The following is a 14,310-nucleotide window of genomic DNA, read 5'->3' as shown; positions in this document are numbered from 1 at the left end:
AAATTTAAATTAATTCTATCAAGCTTCATTAAAGCCTTTTGGAAATAGTTAGGCCACCCTGAAATCTTTCCCGTGACGCAGGTTGCCTATCTTGAGATGTTTAAAAAAAAATTTCACCACAACAAAAACAAGCATGCGTCTGTCAAGGGGGAGGGGCGGACGTGGGGAATGCGAGTTGCCGCTGTCCAGCCGCTGTCTGCGGGCGACAGGCAGGAGGAGAGGGGACAGGAAGGTTGCCGAGCAGGTAGCAAACACAGGACAGTCGTGCTTCTCCGCCGAGCGAGCAAAACAGTAGCCGATTGTTGTTCGATGCCAACAAACACACGTGCTCCTGACGTGCCGATTGTTGTCCAAGCTTCGGGTTTGTGTTGCTGATTTCGACCAAAGACGAAGTGCTCGTGTCGAAAACCGTGTTGGGCGAAAACTGTCACCCGATACAGACAAGTGTCACCTGACTAATGAGCGGATTTGGATTATACAAAGTGACGCGACCTTCGAATTTGATTGAGAAAGTGATTTTCGACTTTTAATTCAGGTAAGTTATAATTTAATTCAATTTTTTTTTTTAATTTGATAAATAAATTTTTCTGGCAGAGAAAATATAAAAGAAAAATACAATGCGACCCAAGAGAAAGCCGTAAATTATCATTAACGCTGGCAAATAAAATAAAACACTATAATTAGGAGAGGTCGCCATTCGCAATCGGGAGAGGCATGATGGTGTTGCCGACACCTGAAGTTTTTTATTTATATTTTTGTTAATCTTGATTTGGCCGCAAAGAGAAAGTGTTGCGCCGAAATTATTCCTCGCGATTTTTTACGCTCGCAACGCGTGTCACTATAAATATACGAAGCAGGTTGTTTAATAATTCAATGAGCAAGTCACGGCTTTTGCAACAGGTGCTCCAGATAATCTCAATATTAAACGATATCCACGCCACGCGTATGTGTATCGCTTTGCCTAATAATATGGGTGTTTTTAAGTTACAAAAATTAATTAATATATTAAATTACATGATAAAATTTACTAATGAATATTATTTCAAAAATTAAAACTTTATCTTTACTTTTGAAAAGAAATTCCAATAAAAATTCTTATTTTAATATTTACCCGTTTTTCAGTACTTTTTTCCATTTAAAGATTTATTTTAATAGTTTCCAATTAAAATGAATTAAACTGCCTTATTTAAAATTGCCAGCCTCCATAAATGAAATCTGTGGGAGAATCTGTGTGACAACAGCCAATTTTCGTTTTCATTTGTCTAAGTAAGAGAAATTTCAAGCCATATTATATATTTTCCCAACCCTGCGCGCTGCACTTTTAACGACTTCCTTTTCCACTTTAAGGCTGATTTGGCGTCCTTGCCGGCGCAATTGCGATTAATTACGGGCTGTGAGAACACAATCGGCGCTTCCATTGTGCCGACACGCAACATTATTAAACGAGTCGCTCATTTGATAAAGACCACAATTTCCATTTTGTTATGACGCCGACTCTGATACATAGACATGATGTGTGCGCATTTTTATTTTCGCCTGTTTCTTGCGACACAAGCGATTTTCCTGTGAGAGAACTCTGAAGATATTTTTGCGTGAAACGAGTGAGATTATTTTTATAAACGTATGAGATGATGATGTTGTTGTTTTGTTGGGAGTCTCGCAGTCTCACACTTGACTGGATAATTACTCTGCTGCAATTGCATCGCGCAGAACGCCAAGGGAGTGCTACGAGGATTAAAACAAGAGAATGGCATTGTTCGCCAACTCCAGCAGCGATGCAAATTCATATAAATCTTGTAAGATTGCGAAACTTGAGCTGAGAAACCATGGCAAAAATTTACCGAAAGAATTGAAGTTTTTTTCCATTTCATAAGATCTTTCTTATTTAAAAATTCAAAACAAATCAATCAATTTTATTAAAATATTTAATCAATTTGAATTGTAATAAAATATAATAACAATTTTTAAATTTAACGAAATGTAAAGAAAAAGCAGGAAATTTAAACTGACTTCCTTCAATATAAAGAACAAGTTGTGCATGAAAGTTGAATCGGATAATTTAATTCAAAAGAGCTTCTCCTCTCTGATTATTTGTCCATCAGAAGAGCAGGTGTTTTGTTTCTTTTTTTTTTTCGAGGGAAAGCTCACCGGTCCAGCAGCGGAGTCTGCGTCGGTCTCATCTCCTTTCGGCTCTCCTCAGGCGGAGTGAAAAGCACGCGCACAATTCGTACAAAAAAAGTGGGTTACTCTACTCGAAACTCGAGATGTGATAATCGCGGCCAGACTGGCGACGCCTCTCACAGCTCCATTCAGGTGAATCGCGCGCCTTTTTTCTCCGAACATCCAAACAGAGAGCCCGTTTATATAAATCTCACCTGCCCTGCGTTTATTCGAGAAAAAGCAGGATTGGCCGCGCTTTTGTTTCACTTTTCAATCTACAAGCGTGTTTCGAGATTTCATTGTAGCTTTCTTTGTGGGAAAGCTATATTTTGACGACAAAATAGGACTGATGTGGATTGACACATGCACAGGTGTGACTTTTCACGACCATAATAATGTCCTTTTGTGTATACAAACTTCAGAGAAAAGTCAAATTTACTTTGGTTCCTTTTGCTAGATTTCTCTTCATTTTTTTTCCCAGTAAAACTAGGAAATTTCGCCAAATTATATACTTTTAATAAATTTAAATAAATAAAAAGTTTGTAACTATGATAAATAAAGTTTTAAAAAGAACATGAAGATTTATAGAAAATAAATAAATAAAAAATATTGTTTATTACAATTTTGTATATATTTAAATTTTTTTCATTAATCTCCATTTGATATTGTTAATAAACCTATTTTTAATCTGTAAATATTTGTGGTGTTTTAATTAATCGCAAATTAAGGCGTTATATATATTTTATTTGCCATGCTGAACCTTTTATTGCGATCCGAGATCCGATTGCTGCCCGTTGACGTGCAAATAGAACACGTCGCTCTTTTATTTTCCTCTTTCCGCTCCAATATCTCGTGAAATGAAACGACCTGCTCGGTGTGCTGTGTCTGCAGTTCAAAAAAGAGAATATCGCGAATAAAGCGAAGTGACTGCTGCTTTTTCATTTATAATAATCAATTATTTCAGCTTTGAACAATCGCTTCTGAATTAGAACGGCAATTAAAGCGTTTCCAATTAGAGAGAGACAAGCTTTCCTCGTACTTTTTAATTGTTTCTACCTTTCCTGTCTGTCGAAACTTGCATTTTTTTAATTTAATTGAATAAATCTAAGAGCATTAATTTTGCTTGAAGTTTAAATTATCAAAATCAATCATTTGTAAATTTAAGAGTTTTAAAATTGAAGGTTAAATGCCGGATAAGAATTTAAAGAATTTTGAATGTTTAACATTGAAACCAGGGCATTTTTTTAAGCCATATCATTTCAAACTTCCTTTCCATAAAGGTGGTCTCCTTTTTTTACTGTGGCGCACTCGCGGTGGTACATTGGATGCAACAAAACACCCGCATAACTCGGTCGTTTCCTCGCTAGCTGATACACCGCATTTTTTTCTTTAAACCCCGGCTGGATGAGCGAACGTGCACATAATGTGGATCAGGTGTCCGCGCTGACACAGCCCATTCAGCCCTGCAGGGTGGATAGGATGGGACGAGAAGCCTTTGAGCTGTGACCGGATCGCGCTCATCAGGCGGCTCATCAGCATGCATCCTCTCTTTGCATCCGAATGCACATTATGACAACATGTTTGGCAAATATTTGCGCTTGACTCGGTCAGCACTCCCCACGTAATGAACATCAAATAATGCTACACATGTATCATGTTTGTGCCAGCAGAGATTTTAAATGAAAAATTGATTTTTTTTTTATATTTTAAAGTAAAATTTGATTTTGAAATGAGAGAAGAAAGTGCCAAAATTATTCAAGGAAATTTTGAATTATATATAAAATTTTGTAATTATTTATTATCCGGAATTTTTATTTTATCATTTTGTTACATTTAAAAAGCAGGCTCACATAAAAACGTTTCTGCTTCTAGAAACACTTCTTCTTTGCGCTCCAAGAAATTAATCCTCTCTTCACAGTCAGTGGCTCTGCACAGATCTGAACAGATATAAAAAAACTTCCTTCTTAGCCTACCAACTGTTCTTAATCTTTTTGCATCAGAAAAGAAGGCTTTTCCAAAATTTTGTAACATTTTTTTGTCTCAACTCTCGCAAATACGGTTGCCAATTGAAGCAAGAAAACTCATCGTTTGGCGGCGAACATGTTTTATTACATAACAGAAAAGCCCCGCGTCAAACGGCGGAGAACTCGGAGAGCATGAAATTATCAGTTTCCGGCACGATCTCCAGAAAGTACAGCACGCATAAATTCGCTTCTTTTTCTTGTGACACGTGTATTAAGCTCCCATCGAGAGCCAAAACAATAAAGTCGAATGAGCAACTCCTCCTTCGCGTGCACATTCGAAAATATACAAATCGAGAGGAACCAAGTCTTGTTCGCCCGCGCCGCCTTTTCCGTTTGCCTCTCTCATCCTTCATGCCTCATTAAACTGGAGAACAATGAAATTGCCTCCTCTCTTCTTAAATAATTTGGTTCAATCAGAGTGGGGCTTAGGCGAGTAGATTAGCAGTTTGGATGCGATTCGGATTCAAATGAGGCGTTGTTTACGACTCGAAAAATATTATAATGCTGGAGTCACTCCAGAGAGAGAGAAATCGCCTTGAGCGAACTTTTGTCTTGAATGTGAATGGGGATTATGAAATTATGACACCTTCGACCTATTTTATACCTTTAGCTGGCATAATAATCTTAATTAAACAAAAAATGCAAATCTTTTTTGCTTTTTTAAAATAATACTTATTTATAAATGCTGATTTTGAAAATTAACAGTCTTGTATAAAGTCAAAATTTTATTTAGAAAGTGTCAAAAATTATGCTTCATAAATTTGACTATAAATTGAGAGAGGAAGAAATAAACTAAAATGAGTTTGTCGGACATCATTGAAAATTAATCTCATTTTTTTTCTCAAATTATCAAGGCGAAATGTGGAAGCTTTTTTATTTTGTGTTTCTTTATATCAAATAATTAGTAATAGTAACAGATTTTTTGTAAAGTAAAAATCGTAAAAAATATTAATCTTCTTATTTTTTATGATTTGATGAGTTACAATTCAATTTAATTTGTTTTTAATAATTGAACCTTTTTAAAATAAAGGAAATAAGCGGAAATAAGCAATAATTTAACTTTCACCTCAAATTAAACGCCTTCGCAAATCAGTAATCCTTCAACAAACAGTTGACTTTGAGCCTCAGTTGATGATGTTTGATTGGTGTGTGAGCAACTGCGAGACGGCTGGAAATTATTATTTGCACACCTCTCATGTTTGACATCGGCTCGGTGTGTGTGTGCCCAGATTTTCAATCGGCGTCTCTGCTCACGTCGTGCATTTCTAATCGGGCGTGCCCAATCCAAGGTCTTTTCGATTTCGAGCTGCACAATTTCCTTTATTTGCGCCATTTTTTTTTATTCGGCGCTGCACAATCAGAGCGCAATAAATCCTGAGAGGTTATTTGAGGCTAGCTCGAAATAATGGGGAAGTGACACCGCAAAAGGACCCTTGCTGGGGCAATATCATATGTAATTATAATGAAAAACGCGGCTCCAGCCAGCAGAGCGATGAAACTGCTAAGTAAAATCGAGTCAATAACCTAGCCACCGACCCAGTAGCTAAATGAGTGAGCTCAGCGCACCTGTCTTAAAAAAGAATAAGGAGATATGCCGAGATCAACATCAAAATAAGGAATGAAACTTCTCTGCAGAGTTCATGAAGGAATTTTAATTAGCATTAAATTTAGCTAAAAAAAAGTGAATACTTTTTGCTCAGTGACTCATGTTTTGTGGTCGAATTTACATTTTTACTTTTAATAACAAAATTGTTTGGTGAAATTCAGTAATATGCAATATTTCCTTAAATCACCGTAATCTTTGTATTTGGGTGAAAATTTATTTCTTTATCTTTTTCCTTTTTTTTTTTTAATTTGGAAAACATTTTAATTAAAGAGATTTTAAAAATTATATATCAATGAAACCATTTTGTTCCCTGCAAAGGAGTACTTTAATATATATCATAATTGTAAGTACAAAAATGAAAATATTAAGTTTTGTCTGATTTGATTGTATCAGAAGATTCTCTTTGAATTTTTAAAACAGCGAAAAACATGATTTTTTTTCTCCAGATAAATAACAATAAACAAGTGTATCAAGTTAACTGAACAGTCAAAATAAATCTCTTTTAATTAACATCCATTTTTAATTTTAAGTGTCACTTATTCAGATTTGTTTTGGCAAATTATAGTCAGGATAATCAACAAACAGTTTAATTAAACAGTCAAATAGCAACTACTGCAGCAAATCCGCTCTCTTTCCTCCTTCCTTAGCAGTCAACTATAATTTCTCTCCGTGTCTGTACAAAATAAATCTCACCTGCGTCGCCATGAAAAGTATCTAAAAGTGAATCAGAAATCACTTCTTGAAATGCTGTTGATGTGCAAGAACTTAAAACCCTAAAACAATAAATCCGTTCACAATTTAGATTTTTTTATCGTAATTCAACTAAAGCGTGGGAGGTCTGCTCAAATAAAATTCCAACCGAATAAAAGCAGCCGATTTAAAAGTTTACAGAGAAAGAAAAAAGAACTCCTCTCACTGCAGTTGAAAAGAATAATGCTGATCGCAATAATAGATTTGGTGAGAAAGTTTGCGGATCAGTTCGCACGTTCAATAGCTGCAAATCCAGCCTCTCGGTGCAATGAGAATTTTCATTCTTTCGCCACAATCTCGCGGTGAACATTCGTCGAAACGTTGTTTTGCATGGCTTGGCGGCGAAAAGTGACCCAATGACCGTCATCCCGAATCTGGAGCAGCCAAAATAATTACCAGCAACTTGTTTTTGAATGACAAAAAATACAACAACGTTGTATTTGTGCGGCAACTTCAGAGAGAAAGACCGCCTCGGGCCTGAATCGGTAATGAGACGCTCTCTCGAAACAAACTTTTCGTTTATTAGTAAACAAAAAAAAACTGCTCTAAGTCCATTATCTCTAGCAACATAGCGTTCGGCTCATTAAAATTAAAATTTTCATTCAAAAAGTTATGTAAGAGACAAAAAACTAAAGGCGCAATGAAGCAAAACAAAAATATGATAACTTCAGTCGAATTTTAATTAATAATCAATACAGAGGCAAAAATTCAATGTTAAAATAATTTTTTGTTAAATTTATAATTATTATTTTTATTCTTTATTCTTCACGAATCAATCAAGGAGAAAGTAAAAAATGTAAGTTTATAAATAATTAATTAACAAATCATTTTGTATTCCTCACAGAAATTCATTGAATTTTAAATAAAAAAAATTGAATATTTCAATATTTAAAATTAATTGTAATTTTGCTATTTTTTTTTTATTATTTGAAAATTATCTTATTTTCCAGCTTTGAATTGTATTTTTTAATTTCTTTATTTTAATTGTTTTCTGCAGCTTTCGTAAATCTATACCCCGCAGACTGACGTGCACGTGAGCGGAAGATTTTAATTGTAACCCAAGAAGCACGCCGCTTTTGTCGTGCATGTCTTTTCGCAATTCTTCTTCGCCTTTTTTTGTGTCAAACCGTCTGCGAGCAGTTGGCTGAACGAGACGCATTGTTTCTCATCCCAGGAGCGGAAAATGTGACAAAAAGCAAAACACGACTGCGATAATTGGTAACCAATTCACGGCTCATTTGCATCGCCTTTTGTTTTACAAACCCACAATGGCGCACGCAGAGAGAAAATTAATCATTGAATTTGTCAATTGATTCTCTGTCGCAATTGCTTGCGTCATTATATGGGCATTTCACCGTTCGATCTCATTATGCTAATTGCAATTAGCGGAGATCGTTGTTGATCTCTAGAGGAGTGTGAAAATCGCGCGGCTGCAGCTCTCTCAATTGTGTGATTATTCCGAACATCGCACTGTGAAATCTGATTTTGCTTGATGCGCTCATGCCGCGTAATAATGAACACAACTGGTATGATATTATTAAATGCCAACTTGTTTGCAAATCAAAACAATTAATTATACACGCTTGGAGACGCCACACGCTGCGTCTGATAAATTAACTTGTACTATTGCATTTCAGGTCACTAATTATTATTATTACGAGTTCAAGAGAAACATAAAATATTAATTAAATTCAAATTTTTATGATCTGAATTGCAACAATGTTTAAAGAAACATACAAAATTTGAAGTAAATAATGAACAAAAATGTATGTGTAGTTGAAGTTTAAAACAATTAAACCGTAAATTATTTTAAACTTCAACTATTTATATTTAGAAATAGAAATACAAAATTAGAAAATAATTAGAGTTATAAGTTATATTTGTAATACTACACTATGATTTAAAATTAAAGTGGTGCAATAATAATAGTATAATAATTAATTAATAAAAATAATAATAATAAAAACAAACTTTTAATGTATTTTATAAACAAAAATCACACTCAAACTATCCAATCTCTACAAGTACTTTCTGTATTTTTGTTTTGACACTCAATATAGGTTTAATTTTTTTATTTTTCTATAAGCAAGCAATATCTTTCAACTAAAAAAAAAAAACAATAAATACAAACCTTGAGAAAATTAAATTCTTTTACTTCCCATTGCGCAATTAATTAATTGCACCGTTGCAAGCTTGCAACTTAATTGTGACCCGATTCCCAATGGCCCATATCTTGATGGTTGCCTTGATTTTTCCCATCCGCACACCTGTCCGCGCCGAGGTTGTCTCTCTCGGCGGAACCGTTTCGAAATGTGAGGGGTCGATCGGCCGCAAACGAACCCCACCGCATTTGATAACGTTTGGTAGGAAAAAAACTCGCACAGGAGCCACGCTTGGTTAATTCGAGTGTCGGGAGGAAGCGCCATCACAAAAGCATCTCATCGTTAGTTGTTATATTTCTTTCCGAGAGAAACAATGCGCGTCTTTTTCTTCGGCGGGAGGGGCGGCAAATCGCAGTTTTCAAGAGGGGAATTTCCTTGCTTCAATTAAACACCTGCTTGCTTTTGTACAATTTGTTTAACGAAAATCTGTAATGGCAAGTATAATTAATTCCGAGTTCTTTTGATTAATTTTGTTAAATTGGGATTATTTTTCTATTTTTAGCTGAATCTTAAAATAATTTATCTTCAAGCATAAATATTTGTAGTTTATTTTTATTCTGAAAAATGCAGCTATTAATTTATTCTGGTTTTTATCTAATCAATATTTGGAGTCAATAAACCTGATTAAGCCCATAAATATGTTTTTTTTTATCTTTGGAAGAAAATCAAATATTATGATTTCAAAATTGAGGTGCGATTCTGCTGATATGACGCAAGCATATTAGTTTAGTGATAAAAATCGCAGTTCTTTTTTGGTGTGAAAAGAAACAGGTGCCTCGGTAAAGCCGGAAACTGCCTGCGGAGTGAGCGGATTACTTTTGGCCAAAACCGTTACATGTTTTCAAAAAGCAACTAACAATAAATAAGTAAGTGTCAAATTTTTCTTTGCAGCGACAAAACTAACAAGTTGATAAGAAAAACAAAGGAATTTTCTCGAGTGACCCATTTTTGGTGTGAATAAAAATGAGTCATTCTTGCCTGGAAGAATGAAAAATCAATCGGGCTGATTTTTATCGATTCGAGCACCACTTTTGAGCAAAGGACCCTCTTTTCAGTTTTGAAACCTTCAAAGTCGAGCGTTTGATGTTTGATTCTCACCTCTGACGAGAGTTGAGCACGCAGAAGTCGTTTGAGAGTAAAAAATTAATGCAACCTGTTTCCTCACTCGCCGCACAAACGAAATTTACGATTTCTCGAAGTGACGAGATCTGATTGGTTTTTGCGTGATAAATAAATGTAAGCTGGATATTCATTCGCCGTGCAGGAAATGCGTCTGCATTCGCAAATTATATCCAGACAGGATTGAGAGGAAAAGGGTATTTTAGAACTTCTCTTGCTTTCGCCGGCAAAAATATAACTGCCGGCAGTAAAAACTTGATGCGTTTCAAAAAGGAATTCCGAGTGCTGCTGAACTCGTTTTCTTTATTAACTCGAGAAAGATCGAAAATATTTTTATTGAAAGAACATACTGTGGTTAAAAATTTTAGTGTTTTTATGTAATAAATTTTGGTTGAAAGTTGAAAACAAATTATTAACACACTAAATTTGGATTATTATCAAAACGGTGCTAAATTTTAAAATTGTTAATGATTTTGTTATAATTCACATTTTAAAAATAATTTTGACAGTGGTTCTGTTTGAATTGAATCAAGCTTAATTAAAAAGATAACCTCTTTTTGAACTTTTTCACTCACAAAAAGACTTTTTATAGACTCTTGAACTTAAGTTTTGTTAAATAGTTTATTTGGGAAAGTTCTTACAATCACTTATTCGGACATTTCAGTCGCAAAATTTTAGTTTTATTGGTTTCTATAATAATATGGAATGGAATGTTTATTAAACACCGTAGGCGTACAACATTAATAATATAAAATAATATAAAAATTCAATAAAGCGAGAAACAAGAGATTAAAGCAATAGAGACAGATGACAGTTTATTATTTTGATTTTAAGTATTATGTGTTTAATTAAGCGTTGATTTGAGCAAGTTTACATTTTTTTTGGACAATTGACTAAAGCATCAGTTCTGCTCTTTATTTAAAGAATTTATCGATAGCACAGATTTTTAAGATTATGACGTTTTCTGTGACTAGAAGGACAGGCCAAATGATCGTCCACGGATGAACACTGGATGACTTTTCTGCAGCAACTTTGGTTTTAGTTGTAGTTGTGCAGTTACACGGACACGTAACGTTGCATTTTTTCGTCACTGCGAACAAAAAAAATCAGAAATTCGCAGGAAATAAGATATTGCATGCATTCTGCAATTTTGTTTGTCATTAAATGACATCAAATAGGAGTCACTACTTTTTATATTAATATTAAAATTTTAAAACATCATTTTTTGATCAATCAACTTTCCTGTCAATTTTTTTTACATTTATAATGAACTGTTATTAATATTTATTATTATTTGTTTAAATTCCCTTGAAAAATTTTAAAATATAAACAAGTTTTTAATCTTTTTTATTTTGAAACTCGTGTGATTTGATTCACTAAATAATTTTTTTGTTAAAATGCTTCATAAATAACCGAGTTTATTTCCATTAACTGGAATAATTGATAATTTGGAAGTGTTTTTTATAATATTTAATCTTAAAATACCAAAAAAGGAGAAGAAGAGTAAAAAAGAAAAAGAAACGTACCAATCTCGAAATTTTGTATCAGAGTTGCTGACGGGGTGGTCGAGTTGGATTCTGGAATAGATTTTAGTGTTGCAGTTGTTTCACCTTTTTCCTTCCGATTGTTGATGTTTTCCACGTCAAGTGTCTGCGTGGAGGTGTTAGTGGCTTTTGGAGTTTCAATTTTGAAAAATATTTTGAAAACCAAATAAATTTGTACGCACCGTCGGCACTGCAGGCGATGAAAAACGCCAAGAGGAAAACTGTTGCGATTTCGATTTTTAACATTGTGCTGCAGGAGCTTCCCTTTCAAGGAAGAAGAAACGAGCAACTGCTTCGACCGAAGTTGAAATAAACTACAAGAGGGTGATTAAAATTATCAGAGAGCCTTTCAAACAGGATATTGTTTTTTTTCTATTGTGGTTTTGCTAACAAAAATTAAAGCGTCACCAAAGTTATCAATTGGCGACATTTTGAGCTGTGGAAAAACACACAGATTAAACTCGGACTCCTTTGTTACAATAATAAACAAGAGGAAAAATGCACAAACAGCACAATTTTCAAATACCGCAGAGCAGATTACTTTTATTAAATAATTATTTTAATTGTAAGAAGAAATTTCCATTATAAATTTGCAATAATTGTCTTAAAAACTCCGCATATATTTTTTTATCCGAACTTTTATTCATTATAATTTTGTGATAAATTTCAGGAAGTGTGATAAAATGTAAAATTCCAGCTAAAAATAGTTATTGAATCGTTGAAAATGTCAAGAATACATTTTTTCGAATCTTTTTCTTCAAAATGAATATTCCTCGGACTTTATTCCTGCTGCAATTTTGGACCAAGAAATTCAGCTTTTATAATTAAAAAGAAATTTTTATTTGCACCAGTAAATTATGAAATGAATGAATTGAAGAACAAACGTCACTAGCGTCTCTATTTTATAATACAATTGTGCGGTTTCGAAAGAGTAGAAAACGTGTTTGTTCTATTTACGTAGAACGCGATAACCTGCGCGCGGGCATTGCATAGGAATTGCGCACACACACCGGACGCCAAAGTAGTTTTGCTTCTGTGTGTGTATTTTTCCAGTCGAGTGAGCGCCGGCACTTAAAAAAACACTCGCCGATTCCGCGGGGGGACTCAATTAAAGCCAAGCCGAGAGTCGCCTTTTACTTCCTGTGCTCGAACACATTAATGTGTATTTATAAATTTATAATATGCAATTAGCAGCAGAAGTGACGCAAATTAAAAAAAAAAATTGTCAACGCTTTAGCAATGCCGTCTTTTTTCAAAGCTGCTGATAATCCCAATTAAATTTGTAAAAAAATTTATTAATGCTATTTCAGTTTACATATTTATAAATTTGTTAGCACAAATTAATAAAAATAAAATAATTTTTAGCTTCAAATATAATTTTTTACCTTCTACCTTTCATATGAGTTTTTTGAACTTTTATGGTTGGAAATTCTTTGATAATCATGCGGCGTTGAGGAAATAATCGAGCGATCATCGGCAAATTGTGATGGAAGAATTGGCATTTGCTTTGGGCGTCGCGTGAGAAATCCATTTTGGCACGCCTTTCTCTCGGCCAAACGTTTTTGCGAATAATGTAGGAGCCGTGAAATTGTTCTCGCAAGCGCTTTTTGCGACATTCGCTCACCACAAAGCTTGTCCAGCTTTACAGATAAATTCACTCACCTGCAGAGCGAACACTTTCAGCCTAAATACAAAAGAGTTGTACATTTCACAGAACGCGTTTTTAAAAATTTAAATAGAATGTTAAAAAACCAGCTTTTTGTGCTAAGTTAAGTGCGATTTTATTGAAACATTTATTCATATGTATTTATACAATATTGAGAATTAAATTCATTTAAAGTTTTTGTTTTTCTAAATATTCCAAATTTACCAAAATAAAACCGAGGGAAAACAGGAAATTCAAATTGACTGAGCAAATAATTAAATATTGACTTATTTATCAAAGAGAGCTCAACAATTGTTTGAACCAAATTATGTATCTCGCTTTCTGTGCTTGTGTATTTATGCAATAAAATTTAGGCTTAAATTCCAAGCACGCCGACTTGCTTATCATATCTTATCTTCCTTCCTAGTCTCTCAAGTACACACGTCGAGGGTTCCGTGTTGTATTTGCATACGAATGCATTCATTCGAGAGCTGCTTCGTAAGAAAAAAAATATTTAATGTATGCATTCGTTGCTAACAACGTTGGCTGGGAAAATTTGTCTGTCTTATCTGGAATGAGAGAGAATGAGAAGAATGAACGTTTCTTATAAAATAAGTTGTTTGTGATGTCAGATTTTGACATAATTTAGCTCAAATTTAAATTAGTATTTCAAATATTGACCTGGATTAATCACTATTTTTTTATAAAAATAAAATTACATAAAAATGGGTTTAAAAAAAGATTGGCTAATTATTATTACCGAATTTTGAATGAGAAAAGCCGTTTTTGATTAAAATAAATGTTACAATTCCAGTTTATTTTTTAATTAGTTTGTTTATAAAATCAAAGATTTTAATTTATATTTTTTTTAAACATTAATGACGGCTTTGATATTCATACAATTTTGACGAGAAAGTTTATTTTCCTTGCATAAAAAATATACTTAATATTCCTTTTGAAACTATTGTAAAACGGATAAAGTAATAAAAAAAAGATTAATTTACTTAATAAATTTAAATAAAATTTTACAAAATAATATCAAATTATATAAAAATAAAATTTTCAAGAAATAGTAGCAAGATGTTATTAACTCATTCCCAAAAATAATTCAGTAATTTAGGAGCAAAAAAATTTATTTTCACCAGACTATAAAAACATGGAATAACATAATCAAAACGTTGACGCGTGCACGAAAAACAAATTATCTCTGCAATTTGGTCGCCTTTTAATTTGCGTTGTCTGCCAAAACATTTATTTCCCCCCGGAACCAATCTCGGTGGGCAACCCCTATTAAATTTAC

The 14,310-nt window shown here is 33.6% G+C and overlaps 2 protein-coding genes across 3 annotated transcripts in view; one reads left to right on the top strand and one right to left on the bottom strand.

Moving 5' to 3' along the window:
- The first annotated feature begins 210 nt into the window (after positions 1-210).
- The window catches only part of LOC132193875 (uncharacterized), a 43,883-nt gene continuing 29,783 nt past the window's right edge, over positions 211-14,310 (top strand). Inside the window, exon 1 of one of the 2 annotated variants that reach the window (XM_059614811.1) lies at positions 211-535. The gene's annotated coding sequence lies outside the window, so the exon portion shown is untranslated. Of the gene's footprint in view, positions 536-9,460; positions 9,569-14,310 lie in introns of those variants that run through there. The other variant, XM_059614813.1, reaches the window with a different exon arrangement.
- On the bottom strand, positions 10,421-11,674 carry LOC132193926 (uncharacterized). Its single transcript, XM_059614883.1, has 3 exons — positions 11,548-11,674; positions 11,348-11,491; positions 10,421-10,911 (listed from the first exon to the last, which is right to left on the bottom strand). The coding sequence occupies exons 1-3, from the start codon at positions 11,609-11,611 to the stop codon at positions 10,736-10,738; spliced, it is 384 nt and encodes a 127-aa protein (XP_059470866.1). The 5' UTR covers positions 11,612-11,674; the 3' UTR covers positions 10,421-10,735.

The sequence above is a fragment of the Neocloeon triangulifer genome, unplaced genomic scaffold, assembly GCF_031216515.1.
Source record: "Neocloeon triangulifer isolate White Clay Creek 2 clone unplaced genomic scaffold, ASM3121651v1 ptg000005l, whole genome shotgun sequence".
NCBI classification, from domain to species: domain Eukaryota; kingdom Metazoa; phylum Arthropoda; class Insecta; order Ephemeroptera; family Baetidae; genus Neocloeon; species Neocloeon triangulifer.
Note: the sequence above shows the minus strand (reverse complement) of the source record. Positions and strands in the feature narration are given on the sequence as shown.